The sequence below is a fragment of the Triticum aestivum genome, chromosome 7A (assembly GCF_018294505.1).
Source record: "Triticum aestivum cultivar Chinese Spring chromosome 7A, IWGSC CS RefSeq v2.1, whole genome shotgun sequence".
Lineage (NCBI taxonomy): Eukaryota > Viridiplantae > Streptophyta > Magnoliopsida > Poales > Poaceae > Triticum > Triticum aestivum.
This window is the reverse complement of record NC_057812.1, coordinates 567131715-567156151: the sequence shown is the minus strand read 5'-3', so window position 1 is coordinate 567156151 and position 24437 is coordinate 567131715. Positions and strand designations below refer to the sequence as shown.

Below are 24437 nucleotides of genomic sequence, written 5' to 3'. Positions count from 1 at the left end.
GGAGTATTACTATAAGTTTACTAATCATGTTCTTCCATTTATCAATTTTCCATGCAATACACAATGGTCAAGAATGTGACCTCAGTTATACAGAGACGAAGCTCACACGCAACAATTATTTATGGATTTTTGTCCGCATATATTCTTATTCTTACGAAGATGTTAAAACATAATCGGCAATACTGTTGTAAGATAATTGACGCACAGCGAGCCAACCGACCGTAATAGACCGTGTACAAAATAAACAAAGAAAACGTAACTCACGACCGAAGAATGGTGCGGCAAAGCGCGCGGCCCATTCTGGTTCAAACTGTTCCCCCTGATTTCTCCGTAGCTCTAGCATTTCACTGTAACAAACCATCCCTGAGTAAGTGTAGCATCGAGATAGATCTCTTTTTATCTATTTTGAACAAGAAACGATTTTATTTTTCATTTACGAAAACGATCCATGCATGTATAGCCCTCCGCAAAAATACAAAAAATATATTATACTATATAGCTTAAGCAGCCAGATGGTGGCCAATTAACGCACGCACCATAACGGGTGCGACTGGGTGGTGGTGCATCGGTATCCGAATTGAACGGACGAGTTGACCATCTACCTTTGTGTCGCGCACGCTCGAGCTCGAGCTCGGATCTGTACCTACCCATGCACTTTCCTAGAAGCGTGTACGTAAGCGCGCGCGACCAGGACTCACGACTCATGCAACGCCCAAACCGCCACGCCGCTTCCGGCATGGCCGCATCCACCTATATATACCCCGCACCAGCAACGAACTCCAATTCACTAAACCAAGCAGCAAAGCAAGCTAGCTAATCTACTACTAGCCCTCCTCTGATTCTTCTTGCTCTCCGGCAGCAAATCGAGCTAGCTAGCTCCACTTCATTAAGCCAAGCCTCACACCTCCTACAAAAATGGGCAGCTTGGACACCAACCCTATGTCCTTCTCCGCCTTGCCCAGCGACAAGGCCGCGTTTGAGCCGCTCAACCCCGAAGATGTTCGCGCATACCTCCACAAGGCCGTGGACTTCATCTCCGACTACTACACCAACATCGAGTCCATGCCGGTTCTTCCTAGCGTGAAGCCGGGATACCTGCAAGACGAGCTCAGCGCATCCCCGCCGACTTACTCTGCGCCGTTCGATGTCACCATGAAGGAGCTCAGGACCTCCGTCGTCCCCGGCATGACACACTGGGCTAGCCCCAACTTCTTCGCCTTCTTCCCCTCCACCAACAGCGCCGCTGCCATCGCTGGGGACCTCATCGCCTCTGCCATGAACACCGTCGGGTTCACGTGGCAGGCCTCGCCTGCAGCCACTGAGATGGAGGTTCTTGCTCTCGACTGGCTTGCGCAACTCCTGCGCCTACCCACCACCTTCATGAACCGCACGAGCACTAGCCGTGGAACCGGTGGTGGTGTCATCCTTGGAACAACGAGCGAGGCAATGCTCGTCACGCTAGTCGCCGCCCGTGACGCAGCACTGCGTCGGAGCGGCTCTGTCGGCGTGTCCAACATCACACGCTTAGTTGTGTACGCTGCCGACCAGACCCACTCCACGTTCTTCAAGGCGTGCCGCCTCGCAGGCTTCGACCCTGCCAATATCCGCTCCATCCCCACCGGGCCGGAAACTAACTACGGGCTCGATCCGGCCAAGCTTCTTGAGGTAATGCAAGCTGATGCCAATGCTGGTCTCGTGCCAACATATGTCTGCGCCACAGTAGGCACCACATCTTCCAACGCTGTCGACCCAGTGGGAGCTATTGCCGACGTTGCCGCCATGTTCAATGTGTGGGTCCACGTCGATGCTGCCTATGCTGGCAGCGCGTGTATCTGTCCGGAGTTCCGCCACCATCTCGACGGCGTTGAGCGTGTGGACTCCATTAGCATGAGCCCACACAAATGGCTTCTCACGTGTCTCGATTGCACATGTCTCTATGTCCGTGATGCTCACCGACTAAGCGACTCGTTGGAGACCAACCCAGAGTACCTCAAGAACGACGCTACTGAATCCGGCGAGGTCACTGATCTTAAGGACATGCAAGTCGGCGTTGGTCGGCGCTTTCGTGGGCTCAAGCTTTGGATGGTCATGCGAACCTATGGTACCGCAAAGCTCCAAGAGCACATCCGTAGTGATGTCGCCATGGCCAAGATGTTTGAAGATTTCGTCCGTGCCGACGAGAGGTTCGAGGTGGTCGTACCGAGGAACTTTGCTCTTGTGTGCTTTAGAATCAAGGCAAGTGGAGCCATGACGGAGGAGGATGCCGATGAGGCCAACCGTGTGCTAATGGATAATCTGAACAAGACTGGGAAGGCTTATCTTGCACACACGGTGGTTGGTGACAAGTTCGTTCTTCGGTTTGCCGTTGGGTCGTCACTGCAGGAGGAGAGACATATAAGAAGTGCCTGGGACCTCATCAAAAAGACTACGAGCAGTATCATGGATTAAGTGGATGGACCTATTGACACATAAAGTTCCAGGAGCTACACAAATCCCTATATTTAGGGTATGATTATTCTTTTAAATTTATAATTTGTTTTTCTTTTGCTTTGATTCTGATTATTATTTATTTGGACATGTGGTTCTTATTCGGTTTTGTGATCTATACCGACTGAGGGTATATATATAGCAAGCCGTTACCAAAAAAGGTTTGATGATAGACTGTAAAAGTGCTTATATAGAATGAACACGAGTTACTGTATTTGCGACTGTACTCCGCTAGCGAGTGACGAATGCATGCCCGCGCATCTCGATCAATCAATAAATATACGTTGCACTCAGTTGGTTTTAGGTTTCAAGATGCCAGGCCGAAGCCTGGACACCGTGTGTTCCCAACTTCCCATTAAACTGGCCCTATCTATCTGCCATACAATTCCATCTTCAGGGTCCAGGCCGACCATACACTTGCACATCTGAATTAATGGTGCTTGCGCCGCAGCATTAACTCAGGAAACACACGGGGGCAGAGTTTTGACACGGACGTACATAATTCAGTGATCGATTTAAATGGAGGAACGATCGACAGGTGATATCACGTCTGAGTAGGAACGAAGTTTGATTACGGTTCTGACTCAACCAAAGCGAAACAGGAATACAAGTGGAAGTACTACAGTAGTCTTAAAGTTCTGATTCAATCAAAGCAAAACACGGCGGAGTACTTCAGTAGGATAGTACTGCAGTTAAGTGACTGTACTGATTGATTTGATCCGTACTGGCAGCCAGTACCCATCCGCCACCCAACTGAAAAGATCCATAGAGGAGCTATCTATCAGTACGATTTGTGACCTATGGGCATTTCCAACGTCGACCCGTATAGATGTCTGTTTGTATGTCCGGATGTGGTCCATGGGCATGATATCAAAGTGAGTCTTTCAATGCTAATCATAAAGTATTCGGTTTGGAAAGAAATAATATGTAGGGACTTATATGTGGTGGAATATTGTGGTGTGATGTCCGGTTGGAAGGAGAGAGAGGAAAAAGTGATCATGCATGTGCGGAGAGAGAGAAGTGTTAGAGTTGCATCGAATATTGTGTACAATATAGGTTTGGACTTTGAGTTGTATTGTGTTTACAGGGTATGGAGTCATGTCCTAGTAGGATGTATGCTAGGCCCAGGGGCGGAGCCAGGATTTTGATATAGGGAGGGCCAAGTTGAGTTGATAAAAGAATTATCTAGAGCGAAAAAATAGCTACCATAATACTATAATAATATGTCATTTTGAGGCCATAAAAACATGTATACATTTGTATTAGTTTAAATTTGGCTCTACCATTATCAATAAGATGAAAAAAATTAACAATTTCATCCAAAGCGAACTTAACTAGTATTTTTTTCCAACGTAGATTTTCATACAATACCGAAGAAATCATCTCCTATTTGACGACTCTTAAAAAAGTAACCAAGCTTTAGAGTGTTTGAGAGCGCTTTCTGATATATACTCACAACTGCCCAAGGCCCCGAGCGCAAGTTTCAAAAATAGCCACACAACACAAACAAAAGAACCAAATCTGATGTATAATTTTGACACATCAAGAACTAAAATCTGATGTATAATTTCAACATGTACAAGAACTAAAATCTGATTTATAATTTCGAAACGTATAAGAACTAAAATCCATTAGCATCACAACAGAAGAATTGAGAGAGATCAATACAGTAATCTCCAATGCTATTGCTAACCTTGGGTAATCCCTTTCGGACTGAAGAATTGCGTACGGCAGCCTGAGGTATAGCTCTTCGTCCCATCGCGGCACACATGCGGTTTCAATCTAATCACAGAGGCAGTGAGGGGGCGGCGGTAGCAAGGGCGAGGGGGGAGCGGAGGCGGTAGTTGGAGCGTAGGGTTAGGAGCGGCAGCGGCGCAACGCTAATCACACAGAAGAGGCTAATTACGCAAGGGCCTGGAAGCCATCTATCCAATCATGGGCTATCTCATGGGCTTTTTCTTCTTTTCTCATTTTACGCTTGTGATGGGAGGGGCCGAGTACGTGCAATTATACGAGTTTTCGCTAATTAATCACTACCTATTAAGCGTTCCTTCCATCGTTAGGGGGGGCAGGCCCCTGCTCACCCCCCTTGTCTCCGGGAGGGGGGGGGGGAGGGGACGGGTAGACACACGATGTAACATATGACAATATAGTAGCACATGCGCGCAAGGGGGAGCCGACGCCTGGTCGGCCGGGGTGCGGTACTGTGACAGTGTCACGGGGAGGAGCGCCCGTAGTCAGGCCCTGAGGATGTAGTCATATCGGTGAATATCGTTAACAAAACTCGGTGTCATGCCGCATGTAATTGCTTGGTCCTCAGATGATCGACGGAGCGCATCGAATTAAATCTAACAAATGGTATCAGAGTTAGATTGTTCGAAGGCCGTGAAGGAGTTGATCTAGAGGATAAAAATGCTTGGCATGGATCAACATCGTTCGTATGAAGCGGTCGCCTTAGAGTGATGTGTGCAGACGTGGACAGATCCGAGGAGTCGGCGGTTTTTTGAATAGCAATCCAAAGAGCGAAAGTCAATGAGTAAAAATGCTGGCGGCGGCGTGTTATAGTCAAGCACTCGGCGAGATCGGAAGTAGCGGCCGCACACGGATTTGTGAAAGGAGTCGCTTGATCCAAGTAGCGCAGCATGTGCGTCACACGAGTGGTCCACAGATGCGTGGCCCATCGAAGGCCCAGCCCAGGTAGGGCTGGACGATGCACGCACGGCTGGACGTGGTCCAGGCCGTTGGTAGCAGAAAATCCTATTTGTCACATTCTGCGGCAAAGTGTTAACCTGTGACACACTCATCGATCGTTCGTGGGCTGGCCTATGACGGTGTTTCCTAGAGAAAAAATCCTCCTAAAAAACAAAGAGAGCTAGAAATTGAACCTCAGACCTCCTTCTCGTGGAGGTACGATTCTAGCCACTTGAGCTTAACAACGCTAGTGTATTATACATACAAGAGGGCGACTATTATCTGTTTCTTTTTTCCGCATTTTTCTATTTTCATATTTTTTTTTCTTTCTTGCTTTTATTTTTGTTTTAGAAAAATCGCAATTTAAAAAAAACTTTGCTCGGATTTTCTTGTTCAGGTTTCAGAAAAAACTTTCGTCATTTTCAAAAAATGTACAAAATTTGTCCGGAGTTTCCACATTTGTTCATGATTTTCAAAAAATTTGTTCATGTTTTCCAAAAATTGTTCACATATTTAAGAAAATTAACAGATTCAAAAAATGTTCACGTTTTCAACTTTTTGTTCAGAAATTTTCAAAATATGTTCCTGTTTCTAAAATTGTTCACATATTCAAAAAAATTGTTTGTTGTTTCAAAATTTGCTCGCGTTATTTGTGAACTTTGAATTTTTTTGGAGTTTCACTTTTTACAGATTTTAAATATTTGTTCTCTTTTTAAAATATGTTCACAAATTCAAAAAATGGTTGAGTTTCAAAAAACATACAGTAATTTTAAAAAATGTTCCCATATTTGGAAATTTGTCCACAAATTTTGAAAATGTTCATATTTTGAAGAAACTTCTGAAATTGCAAAACATGTTCGCAGTTGTAAAATTTGGTCTGAAATGCAAAAATGTTCAAGAATTTTAAAATATTATTGAGGTTTCAATTTTTTGTTAGATATTTCATGAAATGTTCCATTTTTCAATTTTTTGTTCACAATTTTTAAAAAAATTTGTAGTTGCAAAATTTTGTCTAAAATGCAAAAATGTTCTCGTTTCAGAAAGTGTTCAAGAATTTCAAGAAATGTTTGCGGTTTCAAATTTTTGTTAGATATTGCTTCGAATGTTCTATTCTTTTTATTTTTGTTCAGAAATTCAAAAATGTTCATGTTTTCAATTTTTTTGCTTGGAATTTCATGAAAGTTCCATTTTTTATAATTTTTCAAAATTTTAAGAATGTTCGTGCTTTAAAATTATGTTTGGAATTTCATAATTTGTTCACAACTTACAAAAAATGATTTACGTTTTTCAAAAATAGTTTCTCCGATTTCAAAAAAATTGGGCATATGAAAAAAAATGTTTCCTGTCTACAAAAATTTCTCCAGAAATTGAAAAAATATCCACACTTTTTTCAAAATATTCACTTTGTTTTTAAGATGTTCGCTGCATTAACTAATTCCGGCTCGTTACAGTAGATTTGCGTGGTTGTACGGTCGTCCTAAGTTCTTTTAGATACGCGATGTTATCTATACCTACTATTAAAAGGAATAGGTATTCTTGGTTTGGTTTCATTTTGTTTCGTCTCGTTTTGATGATTTTTACGTACGCTATTTTTTTTGAAGTAAATAGCATAAAACTACTAGTTTACATGCCAGGGTTCCAAAAAATTACCATTTTTTAATTTTTCTCAGAAAACTAACAAACGAGCGGTCGGCTGTTTCAAAAAACCCAAACCCGCGGTGACTAGCGACTTAACCGTTTTCCTGACGGACTGGGCCCACCTGTCAGCCCACATGGCCCGGCACGTGGACGACACAACATTTAACGGTCGTTAGCCGACCGGCCCGGTCGAAACTGGGGTAAATATACCCCATCGGTCGGTCGGGCGCACCTGCTCGCTCACTCTGTGCTGCTCGCTCACTCCCCTGCTCTCACTCCCCTGCTCCTGTACGAGCTCGCCGCCGGTCGCCATCGACCTCCTTGTTGCAATGTCTTCCTGGAATGACGAGGAAACGAGCTCGGAGGAGGACTGCCAGGTCGTCAGCATTGACATGGGACTTATGGTAAGTTCTTTGCCACCTAGGGTTAGGGTTAGGTGCTAGTAGGCCTAAGCTACCGACATGGATCTTGCTGAGTGTAGTGTTGTTGTTGTGTGTGTGATATTGTTCTTGATTAGTGAGGGTGGGGTTTGATTGTAGGATTGAGGTAACCTAGGGTTCATCTCTGTACAGTGTTAGGGTTCATTGCTGATTTGGGGATTTTTTTAGTGTTCAGGTTTAATGAACAGTGCAAGTTGATTCTGGTATTGAGTGCAGATTGAAACCAATGTTTGTTGGTTATTTTGGTTGCAGGAGGAACCAGACACCACCGTGGAGCCCCTTTTCTGTGGCCAACTTGAGCCTGCTCATCCCAAGTGCATTCTGCACCAAATGAGGCCTATTAAGCGTGTTGCTTTTGAAGGGCCTATAACAGGAAGGCGTTTCTATGGCTGCCCAGTCCAGGTTAGATGCCAATTAAGTATTCTGCTATGGATATTCACCGATGTTTGATATGATGTAGCAGTTTGTTTGATATGACAGTCACATATGTATTTTTGTTACTTTGGAAACTTAATCATGGCATTGTAATAACTTATCATATCTCATTTATGTTATTCGTTGTTAGAAAATATCAAGTTTATCAAGTTAACCATGGAATTGAAATAAGCTACTAGTCCACTTGTAATAACTTATCACATTTACAAATGCAGGAAAATGGTGTGAATTGTGGTGTTGTAGAGTGGGTTGATGGGCCTTGGCCTCCTGTTCTTCAGAGATGTTTGTGCAAGCTATGGGAAATGTTCCATGAGCAGAAATATGGAAGGGTACTTGACAAGGAGAAGTTTGAGAAGGAGTTGGCCAAGCTAAAGAGTGAACATGAAAGGGAGTTGGCTAAGCTTAAGACTGAAAATGACAAGCTTTGCATTGAGTACACCAAGCTTGTAGATGATGTATCCAAGAAGTTTGATTGGCAGGATGGTAGGGTGGAAAAGAAGGTGTACCTGAAACAAGTGGAGGAGGAAGAACTTGAGAAGAAGATATGGTACCAGACATTTGGTCTATGTAACATTTGGATGTTTCTGAATCAATGTACCATATTACAAACCAAATCAAATCCTACAGTATCAAGTACTTAGTGAAGCAGTGTTATTACAAACCAAATCCAACAGTGCACTTGCATACATAACCTAGGATAACAGAGGAGTTCAACCACTTCAGCTAGTTACCACTTGCATAAAAGTAATCTTTCAGCCTCCCAGATGGCTTCCTGACCCTCTTTGACCCATCCCGCACAACACTTCTAGTAGATTGTCTAGGAGCAATGAAAGATCCATTTCCAGCTTTATTGGCAGAAGTTGACCTGGTGTTCTTTGCTGGAGAAGACCTTGATGACCTGGTGTTATTTGCTGCTGAAGAAATAGTTGTGCTCTTCTTCTTGGGAGGTGGTATTGGTGTTGCTGAAGAGGTGTTGGTCCTGCTCTTCTTGAGAGGTGGTGGTGCTGCTGTTGTAGCCTCAATGTTGGTGCTCCTCTTCTTCTTGGAGGCTGATGTTGTACTTGGTGCTGCTACTGACGTGGAAGCAACCCTCTTCCTTGACCTAGAAGCTAACTGTGTTGACTCATTTGTTGTTGGAGGAGGTGTTGGTGCAGGTGCAGAGGCAGCAGGTACCCTTGGTGGCCTTTGTGCAGTTGCAGCCATTGACGAACCAACCTCAGAGTAGTTAGCTCTATTTTCCTACACAATAAGATTAGTTAGATCTATTTTCCTACAAATAAAATGAATGTAACAATGCAATGAATGGACATACCTGGTGTTGTTCATCCTCATCTGGAACTTAGGTTTCAATGGATCACCACAATTGTTGAACCTGTGCCCTTGCTTCTTGCAGTTACTGCATGTCACTGTACCAATCCTAGAAATATCCTTTTTAGCTGGCACCTCAAACATGCCTTTCCTCCTGGCAGTTTGTTTTTTTACCTTTCTTTTCTCTAAAATCAGGTGGAGATATATCATCACCAGGTGTATGAGACCAATGGTCAGGACCTGGCACAGGGAATATTATGTGCTTGTATGTTTCACAATACATGGGTTTCTTGAAGAAAGCATTCACGTAGTCTCAGGATGTATCTTCACTTTCTGCATTGCAGCAATGGCATGACTGCATGGGATAGCTGTCATGTCCCACCTCCTACAGTCACAGGTCTGGTTGTTCAAATTAACACAATATGTGTTTTCAGAGCTACTTGTGACTTGCCATATGCCTGGACCTGCCATGTATGCTTCACAATACTTAGCCCACTTCTTCGCCTCTTCTAAAATCTCTGGATACGTAGGTGTGATCTCCCATCTGCATGACTCTGTCTTTTCTCTGATCTTCTGAAACTTAATTATCAGCTTTGTTCTTATGCCCTCTAACATAGTCCTGATTGGCTTGTTCCTAACATCCAATATCATTCTATTGAAAACCTCACTAAGGTTGTTTACTACCAGGTCTGTTTTGCACACACTGTCCATTTTATACCTAGCCCATGTATGCTCTAGTATCTGTGACAACCACTGCCAAGCTTCTAAACTTTCTTTTTTCAAATTCTCCATGCCTAAATCATGACCATGTTTGGTAAAGGAATAGGCAGCCCGATCTAAATGTTTCTTAAGTTCCTCTCCTCTGAAACCAACAGATTGGAAATTGGCATAAATATGTCTAAGACAAAACCTTTGTGGAGAGTCAGGGAATACATCATCTATTGCATTCAACAATCCCTGTTCAATGTAGTGTAATCTTAAGTGTTACTACTGAATAACATTTTACTCATGGCAAATGTAAAGGCAAATGTAAAGACTAGGTTCAGAACAATACATTCTGCCTGTCAGGCATAATTGTGTATTTGCCAAACTTATTGCCAGTTCCAATGACTGTTCTCAACTGTGTGAGAAACCATGTCCAACTGTCTGTCTCTTCCTTATCAACAACACCATCCCTCCCTGTAGCTGCCAATATCTGCTGACCAGTGCTTAGCTTGATGAAGCAATCATCTAGACCTGCTAACATGATCATATGCGTGCCTAATTACATCAATGTAAAAATATCATATAATTTGTGAATACTTACCTATAAATGGCCTGCATCCATTTAGAAAACCCTCCTTGCATGCAAACAAGCAGTAAAACATATAGTGAAACCTTGGGGTAGGATCTGGGTTTAGTGGGTCCTCATGTGTTGTTACTATGCACCTACTGCCAGGGTTAGTATCTAGCACACACTGCAGGCAGTCCCTTATTCTGTGATACTGGAGTGTGTGATCTCCTTGCACAACCTCAACTGCTTGCTTCCTTGCCCTATATGCCAAGCTTTTAGGCACATACACACCAAACTTCTTCTTCGTCTATGACATAGTTGTGTCAACACCAGCTCCATATTGGGGAACGTAGTAATTTCAAAAAAATTCCTATGCACACGCAAGATCATGGTGATGCATAGCAACGAGAGGGAAGAGTGTTGTCTATGTACCCTCATAGACCGGAAGCGGAAGTATTAGCACAACGCGGTTGATTTAGTCATACGTCTTCACGGCCCGACCGATCAAGCACCGAAACTACGGCACCTCCGAGTTCTAGCACACGTTCAGCTCGATGACGATCCCCGGACTCTGATCCAGCAAAGTGTCGAGGATAAGTTCCGTCAGCATGACGGTGTGGTGACGATCTTGATGTTCTACTGTCGCAGGGCTTCGCCTAAGCACCGCTACAATATTATCGAGGATTATGGTGGAGGGGGGCACCGCACACGGCTAAGAGATCAATGATCAATTGTTGTGTCTGTGGGGTGCACCCCTGCCCCCGTATATAAAGGAGTGGAGGAGGGGGTCGGCCAAGGAGGGTGGCGCGCCCTAAGGGGGAGTCCAACTCCCACAGGGAGTAGGACTCCCCTTTTTCCTATTAGGAGTAGGAGAGGGAAGGAAGAGGAAGGAGGGAGGCAGGAAAGGGGGGCCGGCCCCCCTCCCAATTTGGATTAGGCTTAGGGGGGGGCGCCCCCTCCCTTGCTCCTTTCCCCTCCTTTCCACTAAGGCCCAATAAGGCCCATATACCTCCCGGGGGGTTCCGATAACCTCCCGGTGATCCGGTATTGTTCCGGTGTCCAAATATAGTCGTCCAATATATCGATCTTTATGTCTCAACCATTTTGAGACTCCTCGTCAAGTCCGTGATCACATCCGGGACTCCGAACAACCTTCGGTACATCAAAATATATAAACTCATAATGAAACTGTCATCGTAACGTTAAGCGTGTGGACCCTACGGGTTCGAGAACAATGTAGACATGACCGAGACACGTCTCCGGTCAATAACCAATAGCGGAACCTGGATGCTCATATTGGCTCCTACATATTCTACGAAGATCTTTATCGGTCAGACCGCATAACAACATACGTTTGTTCCCTTTGTCATCGATATGTTACTTGCCCGAGATTCGATCGTCGGTATCTCAATACCTAGTTCAATCTCGTTACCGGCAAGTCTCTTTACTCGTTCTATAATACATCATCTTGCAACTAACTTATTATTTGCATTGCTTGCAAGGCTTAAGTGATGTGCATTACCGAGAGGGCCCAGAGATACCTCTCCGACAATCGGAGTGACAAATCCTAATCTCGAAATACGCCAACCCAACATGTACCTTTGGAGACACCTGTAGAGCACCTTTATAATCACCCAGTTACGTTGTGACGTTTGGTAGCACACAAAGTGTTCCTCCGGTAAACGGGAGTTGCATAATCTCATAGTCATAGGAACATGTATAAGTCATGAAGAAAGCAATAGCAACATACTAAACGATCGGGTGCTAAGCTAATGGAATGGGTCATGTCAATCACACCATTCTCCTAATGATGTGATCTCATTAATCAAATGACAACTCATGTCTATGGTTAGGAAACATAACCATCTTCGATTAACGAGCTACTCAAGTAGAGGCATACTAGTGACACTTTGTTTGTTTATGTATTCACACAAGTATTATGTTTCCGGTTAATACAATTCTAGCATGAATAATAAACATTTATAATGATATAAGGAAATAAATAATAACTTTATTATTGCCTCTAGGGCATATTTCCTTCAGTCTCCCACTTGCACTAGAGTCAATAATCTAGATTACACAGTAATGATTCTAACACCCATGGAGCCTTAGTGCTGATCATGTTTTGCTCGTGGAAGAGGTTTAGTCAATGGGTCTGCTACATTCAGATCCGTATGTATCTTGCAAATCTCTATGTCTCCCACCTGGACTAGATCCCAGATGGAATTGAAGCGTCTCTTGATGTGCTTGGTTCTCTTGTGAAATCTGGATTCCTTTGTCAAGGCAATTGCACCAGTATTGTCACAAAAGATTTTCATTGGACCCGATGCACTAGGTATGACACCTAGATTGGATATGAACTCCTTCATCCAGACTCCTTCATTTGCTGCTTCCGAAGCAGCTATGTACTCCACTTCACATGTAGATCCCGCCACGACGCTTTGTTTAGAACTGCACCAACTGACAGCTCCACCGTTTAATGTAAATACGTGTCCGATTTGTGATTTAGAATCGTCCGGATCAGTGTCAAAGCTTGCATCAACGTAACCATTTACGATGAGCTCTTTGTCACCTCCATATACGAGAAACATATCCTTAGTCCTTTTCAGGTATTTCAGGATGTTCTTGACCGCTGTCCAGTGATCCACTCCTGGATTACTTTGGTACCTCCCTGCTAGACTTATAGCAAGGCACACATCAGGTCTGGTACACAACATTGCATACATGATAAAGCCTATGGCTGAAGCATAGGGAACATATTTCATTTTCTCTCTATCTTCTACAGTGGTCGGGCATTGAGTCTTACTCAACTTCACACCTTGTAACATAGGCAAGAATCCTTTCTTTGCTTGATCCATTTTGAACTTCTTCAAAACTTTGTCAAGGTATGTGCTTTGTGAAAGTCTAATTAAGCGTCTTGATCTATCTCTATAGATCTTAATGCCCAATATGTAAGCAGCTTCACCGAGGTCTTTCATTGAAAAACTCTTATTCAAGTATCCCTTTATGCTATCCAGAAATTCTATATCATTTCCGATTAGTAATATGTCATCCACATATAATATCAGAAATGCTACAGAGCTCCCATTCACTTTCTTGTAAATACGGGCTTCTCCAAAAGTCTGTATAAAACCAAATGCTTTGATCACACTATCAAAGCGTTTATTCCAACTCTGAGATGCTTGCACCAGTCCATAAATGGATCGCTGGAGCTTGCACACTTTGTTAGCTCCCTTTGGATCGATAAAACCTTCCCGCTGCATCATATACAACTCTTCTTCCAAAAATCCATTCAGGAATGCAGTTTTGACATCCATCTGCCAAATTTCATAATCATAAAATGCGGCAATTGCTAACATGATTCGGACAGACTTAAACATTGCTACGGGTGAGAAGGTCTCATCGTAGTCAATCCCTTGAACTTGTCGAAAACCTTTTGTGACAAGTCGAGCTTTGTAGACAGTAACATTACCGTCAGCGTCAGTCTTCTTCTTGAAGATCCATTTATTCTCAATTGCTTGCTGATCATTGGGCAAGTCAACCAAAGTCCACACTTTGTTCTCATACATGGATCCCATCTCAGATTTCATGGCTTCAAGCCATTTTGCGGAATCTGGGCTCACCATCGCTTCTTCATAGTTCGTAGGTTCATCATGATCTAGTAGCATGACTTCCAGAACAGGATTACTGTACCACTCTGGTGCAGATCTTACTCTAGTTGATCTACGAGGTTCAGTAGTAACTTGTTCTGAAGTTTCATGATCATCATCATTAGCTTCCTCACTAATTGGTGTAGGTGTCACAGAAACCGGTTTTTGTGATGTACTACTTTCCAATAAGGGAGCAGGTATAGTTACCTCATCAAGTTCTACTTTCCTCCCACTCACTTCTTTCGAGAGAAACTCCTTCTCTAGAAAGGATCCATTCTTAGCAACAAATGTCTTGCCTTCGGATCTGTGACAGAAGGTGTACCCAACAGTCTCCTTCGGGTATCCTATGAAGACACATTTCTCCGATTTGGGTTCGAGCTTATCAGGTTGAAGCATTTTCACATAAGCATTGCAGCCCCAAACTTTCAGAAACAACAACTTTGGTTTCTTGCCAAACCATAGTTCATAAGGTGTCGTCTCAACGGATTTTGATGGTGCCCTATTTAACATGAATGCGGCCGTCTCTAAAGCATAACCCCAAAACGATAGCGGTAAATCTGTAAGAGACATCATAGAATGCACCATATCAAGTAAAGTACTATTACGACTTTCAGACACACCATTACGCTATGGTGTTCCGGGTGGCGTGAGTTGCGAAATTATTTCGCATTGTTTCAAATGTAAACCAAACTCGTAACTCAAATATTCTCCTCCACGATCAGATCGTAGAAACTTTATTTTCTTGTTACGATGATTTTCAACTTCACTCTGAAATTCTTTGAACTTTTCAAATGTTTCAGACTTATGTTTCATTAAGTAGATATACCCATATCTGCTTAAATCATCTGTGAAGGTGAGAAAATAACGATATCCGCCATGAGCTTCAACATTCATTGGACCACATACATCTGTGTGTATGATTTCCAACAAATTTGTTGCTCTCTCCATAGTACCGGAGAACGGCGTTTTAGTCATCTTGCCCATGAGGCACGGTTCGCAAGTACCAAGTGATTCATAATCAAGTGGTTCCAAAAGTCCATCAGTATGGAGTTTCTTCATGCGCTTTACACTGATATGACCTAAACGGCAGTGCCACAAATAAGTTGCACTATCATTATCAACTCTGCATCTTTTGGCTTCAACATTATGAATATGTGTATCACTACTATCGAGATTCATCAAAAATAGACCACTCTTCAAGGGTGCATGACCATAAAAGATATTACTCATATAAATAGAACAACCATTATTCTCCGATTTAAATGAATAACCGTCTCGCATCAAACAAGATCCAGATATAATGTTCATGCTCAATGCTGGCACCAAATAACAATTATTTAGGTCTAATACTAACCCCGATGGTAGATGTAGAGGTAGCGTGCCGACCGCGATCACATCGACTTTGGAACCATTTCCCACGCGCATCGTCACCTCATCCTTCGCCAGTGTTCGCTTAATCCGTAGTCCCTGTTTCGAGTTGCAAATAATAGCAACAGAACCAGTATCAAATACCCAGGTGCTACTGCGAGCTCTAGTAAGGTGCACATCAATAACATGTATATCACATATACCTTTGTTCACCTTGCCATCCTTCTTATCCGCCAAATACTTGGGGCAGTTCCGCTTCCAGTGACCAGTCTGCTTGCAGTAGAAGTACTCAGTTTCAGGCTTAGGTCCAGACTTGGATTTCTTCTCCTGAGCAGCAACTTTATTGCTGTTCTTCTTGAAGTTCCCCTTCTTCTTCCCCTTGCCCTTTTTCTTGAAACTAGTGGTCTTGTTGACCATCAACACTTGATGCTCCTTCTTGATTTCTACCTCCGCAGCTTTTAGCACTGCGAAGAGCTCGGGAATTGTCTTATTCATCCCTTGCATATTATAGTGTTGGAAATATGCCCTAGAGGCAATAATAAAAGGATTATTATTATATTTCCTTGTTCATGATAATTGTCTTTTATTCATGCTATAATTGTGTTATCTGGAAATCGTAATACATGTGTGAATACTTAGACACCAACATGTCCCTAGTAAGCCTCTAGTTGACTAGCTCGTTGATCAACAGATAGTCATGGTTTCCTGACTATGGACATTGGATGTCATTGATAACGAGATCACATCATTAGGAGAATGATGTGATGGACAAGACCCAATCCTAAACATAGCACAAGATCGTATAGTTCGTTCGCTAGAGTTTTCCAATGTCAAGTATCTTTTCCTTAGACCATGAGATCGTGTAACTCCCGGATACCGTAGGAGTGCTTTGGGTGTACCAAACGTTACAACGTAACTGGGTGACTATAAAGGTATACTATGGGTATCTCCGAAAGTGTCTGTTGGGTTGACACGGATCAAGACTGGGATTTGTCACTCCGTATGAAGGAGAGGTATCTCTTGGGCCCACTCGGTAATGCATCATCACAATGAGCTCGAAGTGACCAAGTGTCTGGTCACGGGATCATGCATTACGGTACGAGTAAAGTGACTTGCCGGTAACGAGATTGAACGAGGTATTGGGATACCGATGATCGAATCTCGGGCAAGTAACATACCGATTGACAAAGGGAATTGTATACGGGGTTGCTTGAATCCTCGACATCGTGGTTCATCCAATGAGATCATCGAGGAGCATGTGGGAGCCAACATGGGTATCCAGATCCCGCTGTTGGTTATTGACCGGAGAGCAATCTCGGTCATGTCTACATGTCTCCCGAACCCGTAGGGTCTGCACACTTGAGGTTCGGTGACGCTAGGGTTGTAGGGATATGTATATGCAGTAACCCGAAAGTTGTTTGGAGTCCCGGATGAGATCCCGGACGTCACGAGGAGTTTCGGAATAGTCCGGAGGTAAAGAATTATATATAGGAAGTGCTATTTCGGCCATCGGGACAAGTTTCGGGGTCACCGGTATTGTACCGGGACCACCGGAAGGATCCAGGGGGTCCACTGGGTGGGGCCACCTATCCCGGAGGGCCCCATGGGCTGAAGTGGGAAGGGATCCAGCCCAAAGTGGGCTGGGGCGCCACTTCCCCCTAGGGCCCATGCGCCTAGGGTAGGGGAAACCCTAAAGGGGGCGCCCCCTTGCTTGGGGGGCAAGCCCCCCACCCCTTGGCCGTCGCCCCCCCTAGGAGATTGCATCTCCTAGGGCCGACGGCCCCCCTAGGCCCCCTATATATAGTGGGGGGGAGGGAGGGTCTCTCACCCCACGCCTTTGGTGCCTCCCTCTCCCTCTCCAACACCTCCTCCTCCTCCATAGAGCTTGGCGAAGCCCTGACGGAGTACTGCAGCTCCACCACCACCACGCCGTCGTGCTGCTGCTGGAGCCATCTTCCTCAACCTCTCCTTCCCCTTGCTGGATCAAGAAGGAGGAGACGTCACGCTGACCGTACGTGTGTTGAACGCGGAGGTGCCGTCCGTTTGGCGCTAGGATCTCCGGTGATTTGGATCACGTCGAGTACGGCTTCCTCATCCCTGTTCTTTGAACGCTTCCGCGCGTGATCTACAAAGGTATGTAGATACAATCCGATCACTTGTTGCTAGATGAACTCCTAGATGGATCTTGGTGAAACCGTAGGAAATTTTTTGTTTTCTGCAACGTTCCCCAACAGTGGTATCAGAGCTAGGTCTATGCGTAGTTCCTTTTGCATGAGTAGAACACAATTTGTTGTGGGCGTAGATGTTGTCAACTTTCTTGCCGCTACTAGTCTTATTTTGCTTCAACGGTATTGTGGGATGAAGCGGCCCGGACCAACCTTACACGTACGCTTACGTGAGACCGGTTCCACCGACTGACATGCACTAGTTGCATAAGGTGGCTGGCGGGTGTCTGTCTCTCCCACTTTAGTTGGAGCGGATTTGATGAAAAGGGTCCTTATGAAGGGTAAATAGAAGTTGACAAATCACGTTGTGGCTTTCACGTAGGTAAGAAAATGTTCTTGCTAGAACCCTATTTCAGCCACGTAAAACTTGCAACAACAATTAGAGGACGTCTAACTTGTTTTTGCAGCAAGTGCTTTGTGATATGATATGGCCAAAGTTGTGATGAATGATGAATGATATATATGTGATGTATGAGATGTTCATGCTATTGTAATAGGAATCACGACTTGCATGTCGATGAGTATGACAACCGGCAGGAGCCATAGGAGTTGTCTTTATTTTTTGTATGACCCGCGTGTCATTGAGAAACGCCATGTAAATTACTTTACTTTATTGCTAAACGTGTTAGCCATAGTAGTAGAAGTAATAGTTGGCGAGCAACTTTATGGAGACACGATGATGGAGATCATGATGATGGAGATCATGGTGTCATGCTGGTGACAAGATGATCATGGAGCCCCAAGATGGAGATCAAAGGAGCTATGTGATATTGGCCATATCATGTCACTTTTATTATTTGATTGCATGTGATGTTTATCATGTTTCTGCATCTTGTTTACTTAGAACGACGGTAGTAAATAAGATGATCCCTCATAATAATTTCAAGAAAGTGTTCCCCCTAACTGTGCACCGTTGCGACAGTTCGTTGTTTCGAAGCACCACGTGATGATCGGGTGTTAGATTCCAACGTTCACATACAACGGGTGTAAGACAGATTTACACATGCAACCACTTAGGTTGACTTGACGAGCCTAGCATGTACAGACATGGCCTCGGAACACAGAAGACCGAAAGGTCGAGCATGAGTCGTATAAGAAGATACGATCAACATGAAGATGTTCACCGATGTTGACTAGTCCGTCTCACGTGATGATCGGACACGGCCTAGTTAACTCGGATCATGTTATACTTAGATTACTGGAGGGATGTCTATCTAAGTGGGAGTTCATTGAATAATTTGATTAGATGAACTTAATTATCATGAACTTAGTCTAATTTTTTTACAATATATCTTGTAGATCAAATGGCCAACGTAGTCCTCAACTTCAACGTGTTCCTAGAGAAAACCAAGCTGAAAGACGATGGCAGCAACTACACGGACTGGGTCCGAAACCTGAGGATCATCCTCATAGCTGCCAAGAAAGATTATGTCCTACAAGCACCGCTAGGTGACGCACCTGTTCTCCCTGCAGAACAAGACGTTATGAACGCTTGGCAGGCACGTACCGATGACTACTCCCTCGTTCAGTGCGGCATGCTTTACAGCTTAGAGCCGGGGCTCCAAAAGCGTTTTGAGAGACACGGAGCATATGAGATGTTCGAAGAGCTGAAAATGGTTTTCCAAGCTCATGCCCGGGTCGAGAGATATCAAGTCTCCGACAAGTTCATCAGCTGTAAGATGGAGGAAAACAGTTCTGTCAGTGAGCACATACTCACTATGTCTGGGTTGCATAACCGCTTGATTCAGCTGGGAGTTAATCTCCCGGATGACGCGGTCATTGACAGAATCCTTCATTCGCTTCCACCGAGCTACAAGAGCTTTGTGATGAACTTCAATATGCAGGGGATGGAAAAGACCATTCCTGAAGTATTTGCAATGCTGAAATCAGCAGAGGTAGAAGTCAAAAAGGAACATTAAGTGTTGATGGTGAATAAAACCACTAAGTTCAAGAAGGGCAAGGGTAAGAAAGCCTTCAAGAAGGACGGCAAGGGAGTTGCCGCGCCCGGCAAGCAAGCTGCTGGGAAGAAGCCAAAGAATGGATCCAAGCCCGAGACTGAGTGCTTTTATTGCAAGGGAAGTGGTCACTCGAACCGGAACTGCCCCAAATACTTAGCGGACAAGAAGGCCGGCATCACGAAAGGTATATGTGATATACATGTAATTGATGTGTACCTTACCAGTACTCGTAGTAGCTCCTGGGTATTTGGTACCGGTGTGGTTGCTCACATTTGTAACTCAAAACAGGAGCTGCGGAATAAGCGGAGACTGGCGAAGGACGAGGTGACGATGCGCGTCGAGAATGGTTCCAAGGTTAATGTGATCGCCGTCGGCATGCTACCTCTACATTTACCTTCGGGATTAGTTTTAAACCTTAATAATTGTTATTTAGTGCCAGCTTTGAGCATGAACATTGTGTCAGGATCTCGTTTAATTCGAGATGGCTACTCATTTAAATCCGAGAATAATGGTTGTTCTATTTATATGATAGATATGTTTTATGGTCATGCTTCGATGGTGAATGGTTTATTCTTAATGAATCTCGAGCGTAATGCTACACATGTTCATAGTGTGAGTAGCAAAAGATGTAAGATTGATGATGATAGTCCCACATACTTGTGGCACTGCCGCCTTGGTCACATAGGTGTCAAACGCATGAAGAAGCTCCATGCTGATGGACTTTTAGAGTCTCTTGATTACGAATCATCTGACACGTGTGAACCATGCCTCATGGGTAAAATGACCAAGACTCCGTTCTCAGGAACAATGGAGCGAGCGACCAACTTATTGGAAATCATACATACTGATGTGTGCGGTCCAATGAGTGTTGAGGCTCGCGGTGGCTATCGTTATGTTCTCACCCTCACTGATGACTTGAGTAGATATGGGTATGTCTACTTAATGAAACACAAGTCTAAGACCTTTGAAAAGTTCAAGGAATTTCAGAGTGAGGTTGAGAATCAACGTGACAGGAAAATCAAGTTCATGCGATCAGATCGTGGAGGAGAATACTTGAGTCACGAGTTTGGCACACACTTAAGAAAATGTGGAATAGTTCCACAACTCACGCCGCCTGGAACACCTCAGCGTAATGGTGTGTCCGAATGTCGTAATCGCACTCTATTAGATATGGTGCGATCTATGATGTCTCTTACCGATTTACCGCTATCTTTTTGGGGCTATGCTTTAGAGACTACCGCATTCACTTTAAATAGGGCTCCGTCGAAATCCGTTGAGATGACACCGTATGAATTATGGTTTGGGAAGAAACCTAAGCTGTTGTTTCTAAAAGTTTGGGGATGCGATGCTTTTGTCAAGAAACTTCAACCTGAAAAGCTCGAACCCAAGTCGGAAAAATGCATCTTCATAGGATACCCTAAAGAAACTATTGGGTATACCTTCTACCTCAGATCCGAAGGCAAGATCTTTGTTGCCGAGAATGGATCCTTTCTAGAGAAGGAGTTTCTCTCGAAAGAAGTAAGTGGGAGGAAGGTAGAACTTGATGAAGTATTACCTCTTGAACCGGAAAATGGCGCAACTCAAGAAAATGTTCCTGAGGTGCCTGCACCGACTAGAGAGGAAGTCAATGATGATGATCATGAAACTTCAGATCAGGTTGCTACTGAAATTCGAAGGTCCACAAGGACATGTTCCGCACCAGAGTGGTACGGCAACCCTGTCTTGGAAATCATGTTGTTAGACAACGGTGAACCTTCGAACTATGAAGAAGCGATGGCGGACCCGGATTCCGACAAATGGCTGGAAGCCATGAAATCCGAGATAGGATCCATGTATGAAAACGAAGTATGGACTTTGACTGACTTGCCCGTAGAGCGGCGAGCCATAGAAAATAAATGGATCTTTAAGAAGAAGACAGACGCGGATGGTAATGTGACCATCTATAAAGCTCGGCTTGTCGCCAAGGGTTATCGACAAGTTCAAGGGGTTGACTACGATGAGACTTTCTCACCGGTAGCGAAGCTGAAGTCCGTCCGAATCATGTTAGCAATTGCCGCATTCTATGATTATGAAATATGGCAAATGGATGTCAAAACGGCATTCCTTAATGGTTTCCTTAAGGAAGAATTGTATATGATGCAGCCGGAAGGTTTTGTCGATCCTAAGTATGCTGACAAGGTGTGCAAGCTCCAACGCTCGATTTATGGGCTGGTGCAAGCATCTCGGAGTTGGAACATTCGCTTTGATGAGATGATCAAAGCATTTGGGTTTATGCAGACTTATGGAGAAGCCTGTATTTACAAGAAAGTGAGTGGGAGCTCTGTAGCATTTCTCATATTATATGTAGATGACATACTTTTGATGGGAAATGATATAGAACTCTTGGACAGCATTAAGGCCTACTTGAATAAGAGTTTTTCAATGAAGGACCTTGGAGAAGCTGCATATATATTAGGCATCAAGATCTATAGAGATAGATCAAGACGCCTCATAGGTCTTTCACAAAGCACATACCTTGATAAGATATTGAAGAAGTTCAATATGGATCAGTCTAAGAAGGGGTTCTTACCTGTGTTACAAGGTGTGAAATTGAGCTCAACTCAATGTCCGACCACGGCAGAAGATATAGAAGAGATGAGTGTCATCCCCTATGCCTCAGCCATAGGTTCTATTATGTATGCCATGCTGTGTACCAGACCCGATGTAAAACCTTACCGTAAGTTTGGTAGGAAGGTACCAAAGTAATCCCGGCAAGGAACACTGGATAGCGGTCAAGAATATCCTGAAGTACCTGAAAAGGACTAAGGAAATGTTTCTCGTTTATGGAGGTGACGAAGAGCTCGTCGTAAAAGGTTACGTCGACGCTAGCTTCGACACAGATCTGGATGACTCTAAGTCACAAACCGGATACGTGTATATTTTGAATGGTGGGGCAGTAAGCTGGTGCAGTTGCAAGCAGAGCGTCGTGGCGGGATCTACATGTGAAGCGGAGTACATGGCAGCCTCGAAGGCAGCGCATGAAGCAATTTGGATGAAGGAGTTCATCACCGACCTAGGAGTCATACCCAATGCGTCGGGGCCGATCAAGCTCTTCTGTGACAACACTGGAGCTATTGCTCTTGCCAAGGAGCCCAGGTTTCACAAGAAGACAAGGCCCATCAAGCGTCGCTTCAACTCCATTCGTGAAAATGTTCAAGATGGAGACATAGATATTTGCAAAGTACATACGGACCTGAATGTAGCAGATCCGTTGACTAAACCTCTCCCTAGGGCAAAACATGATCAACACCAGAATTCCATGGGTGTTCGATTCATCACAATGTAACTAGATTATTGACTCTAGTGCAAGTGGGAGACTGTTGGAAATATGCCCTAGAGGCAATAATAAAAGGATTATTATTATATTTCCTTGTTCATGATAATTGTCTTTTATTCATGCTATAATTGTGTTATCCGGAAATCGTAATACATGTGTGAATACTTAGACACCAACATGTCCCTAGTAAGCCTCTAGTTGACTAGCTCGTTGATCAACAGATAGTCATGGTTTCCTGACTATGGACATTGGATGTCATTGATAACGAGATCACATCATTAGGAGAATGATGTGATGGACAAGACCCAATCCTAAACATAGCACAAGATCGTATAGTTCGTTTGCTAGAGTTTTCCAATGTCAAGTATCTTTTCCTTAGACCATGAGATCGTGTAACTCCCGGATACCGTAGGAGTGCTTTGGGTGTACCAAACGTTACAACGTAACTGGGTGACTATAAAGGTATACTACGGGTATCTCCGAAAGTGTCTGTCTACATGTCTACATGTCTACATGTCTACATGTCTACATGTCTACATGTTATTGACCGGAGAGCAATCTCGGTCATGTCTACATGTCTCCCGAACCCGTAGGGTCTGCACACTTAAGGTTCGGTGACGCTAGGGTTGTAGGGATATGTATATGCAGTAACCCGAAAGTTGTTCGGAGTCCCGGATGAGATCCCGGACGTCACGAGGAGTTTCGGAATAGTCCGGAGGTAAAGAATTATATATAGGAAGTGCTATTTCGGCCATCGGGACAAGTTTCAGAGTCACCGGTATTGTACCGGGACCACCGGAAGGGTCCCGGGGGTCCACCGGGTGGGGCCACCTATCCCGGAGGGCCCCATGGGCTGAAGTGGGAAGGGATCCAGCCCAAAGTGGGCTGGGGCGCCACTTCCCCCTAGGGCCCATGCGCCTAGGGTGGGGGAAACCCTAAAGGGGGCGCCCCCTTGCTTGGGGGGCAAGCCCCCCACCCCTTGGCCGCCGCCCCCCTAGGAGATTGCATCTCCTAGGGCCGCCCCCCCTAGGCCCCCTATATATAGTGGGGGGGAGGGAGGGTCTCTCACCCCACGCCTTTGGTGCCTCCCTCTCCCTCTCCAACACCTCCTCCTCCTCCATAGAGCTTGGCGAAGCCCTGACGGAGTACTGCAGCTCCACCACCACCACGCCGTCGTGCTGCTGCTGGAGCCATCTTCCTCAACCTCTCCTTCCCCTTGCTGGATCAAGAAGGAGGAGACGTCATGCTGACCGTACGTGTGTTGAACGCGGAGGTGCCGTCCGTTCGGCGCTAGGATCTCCGGTGATTTGGATCACGTCGAGTACGGCTTCCTCATCCCCGTTCTTTGAACGCTTCCGCGCGTGATCTACAAAGGTATGTAGATGCAATCCGATCACTCGTTGCTAGATGAACTCCTAGATGGATCTTGGTGAAACCGTAGGAAAATTTTTGTTTTCTGCAACGTTCCCCAACATATAGTTCATCACGAAGCTCTTGTAGCTAGGTGGAAGTGATTGGAGAATTCTGTCAATGACGCAATCATCCGGAAGATTAACTCCCAGTTGAATTAAGTGATTATTATACCCAGACATTTTGAGTATGTGCTCACTGACAGAACTGTTCTCCTCCATCTTGCAGCTATAGAATT

At 44.5% G+C, this 24437-nt stretch overlaps 1 protein-coding gene across 1 annotated transcript; it reads left to right on the top strand.

The window, feature by feature from the left end:
* The first annotated feature begins 721 nt into the window (after nucleotides 1-721).
* LOC123152136 (tryptophan decarboxylase 1) lies at nucleotides 722-2703 on the top strand. Its single transcript, XM_044571760.1, has one exon. The coding sequence runs from the start codon at nucleotides 916-918 to the stop codon at nucleotides 2446-2448; it is 1533 nt and encodes a 510-aa protein (XP_044427695.1). The 5' UTR covers nucleotides 722-915; the 3' UTR covers nucleotides 2449-2703.
* Nucleotides 2704-24437: the final 21734 nt, after the last annotated feature.

Coding starts and splice junctions, on each gene's coding strand:
- LOC123152136 (XM_044571760.1), top strand. CDS start 916: ATGGGCAGCTTGGACACCAACCCTATGTCCTTCTCCGCCTTGCCCAGC.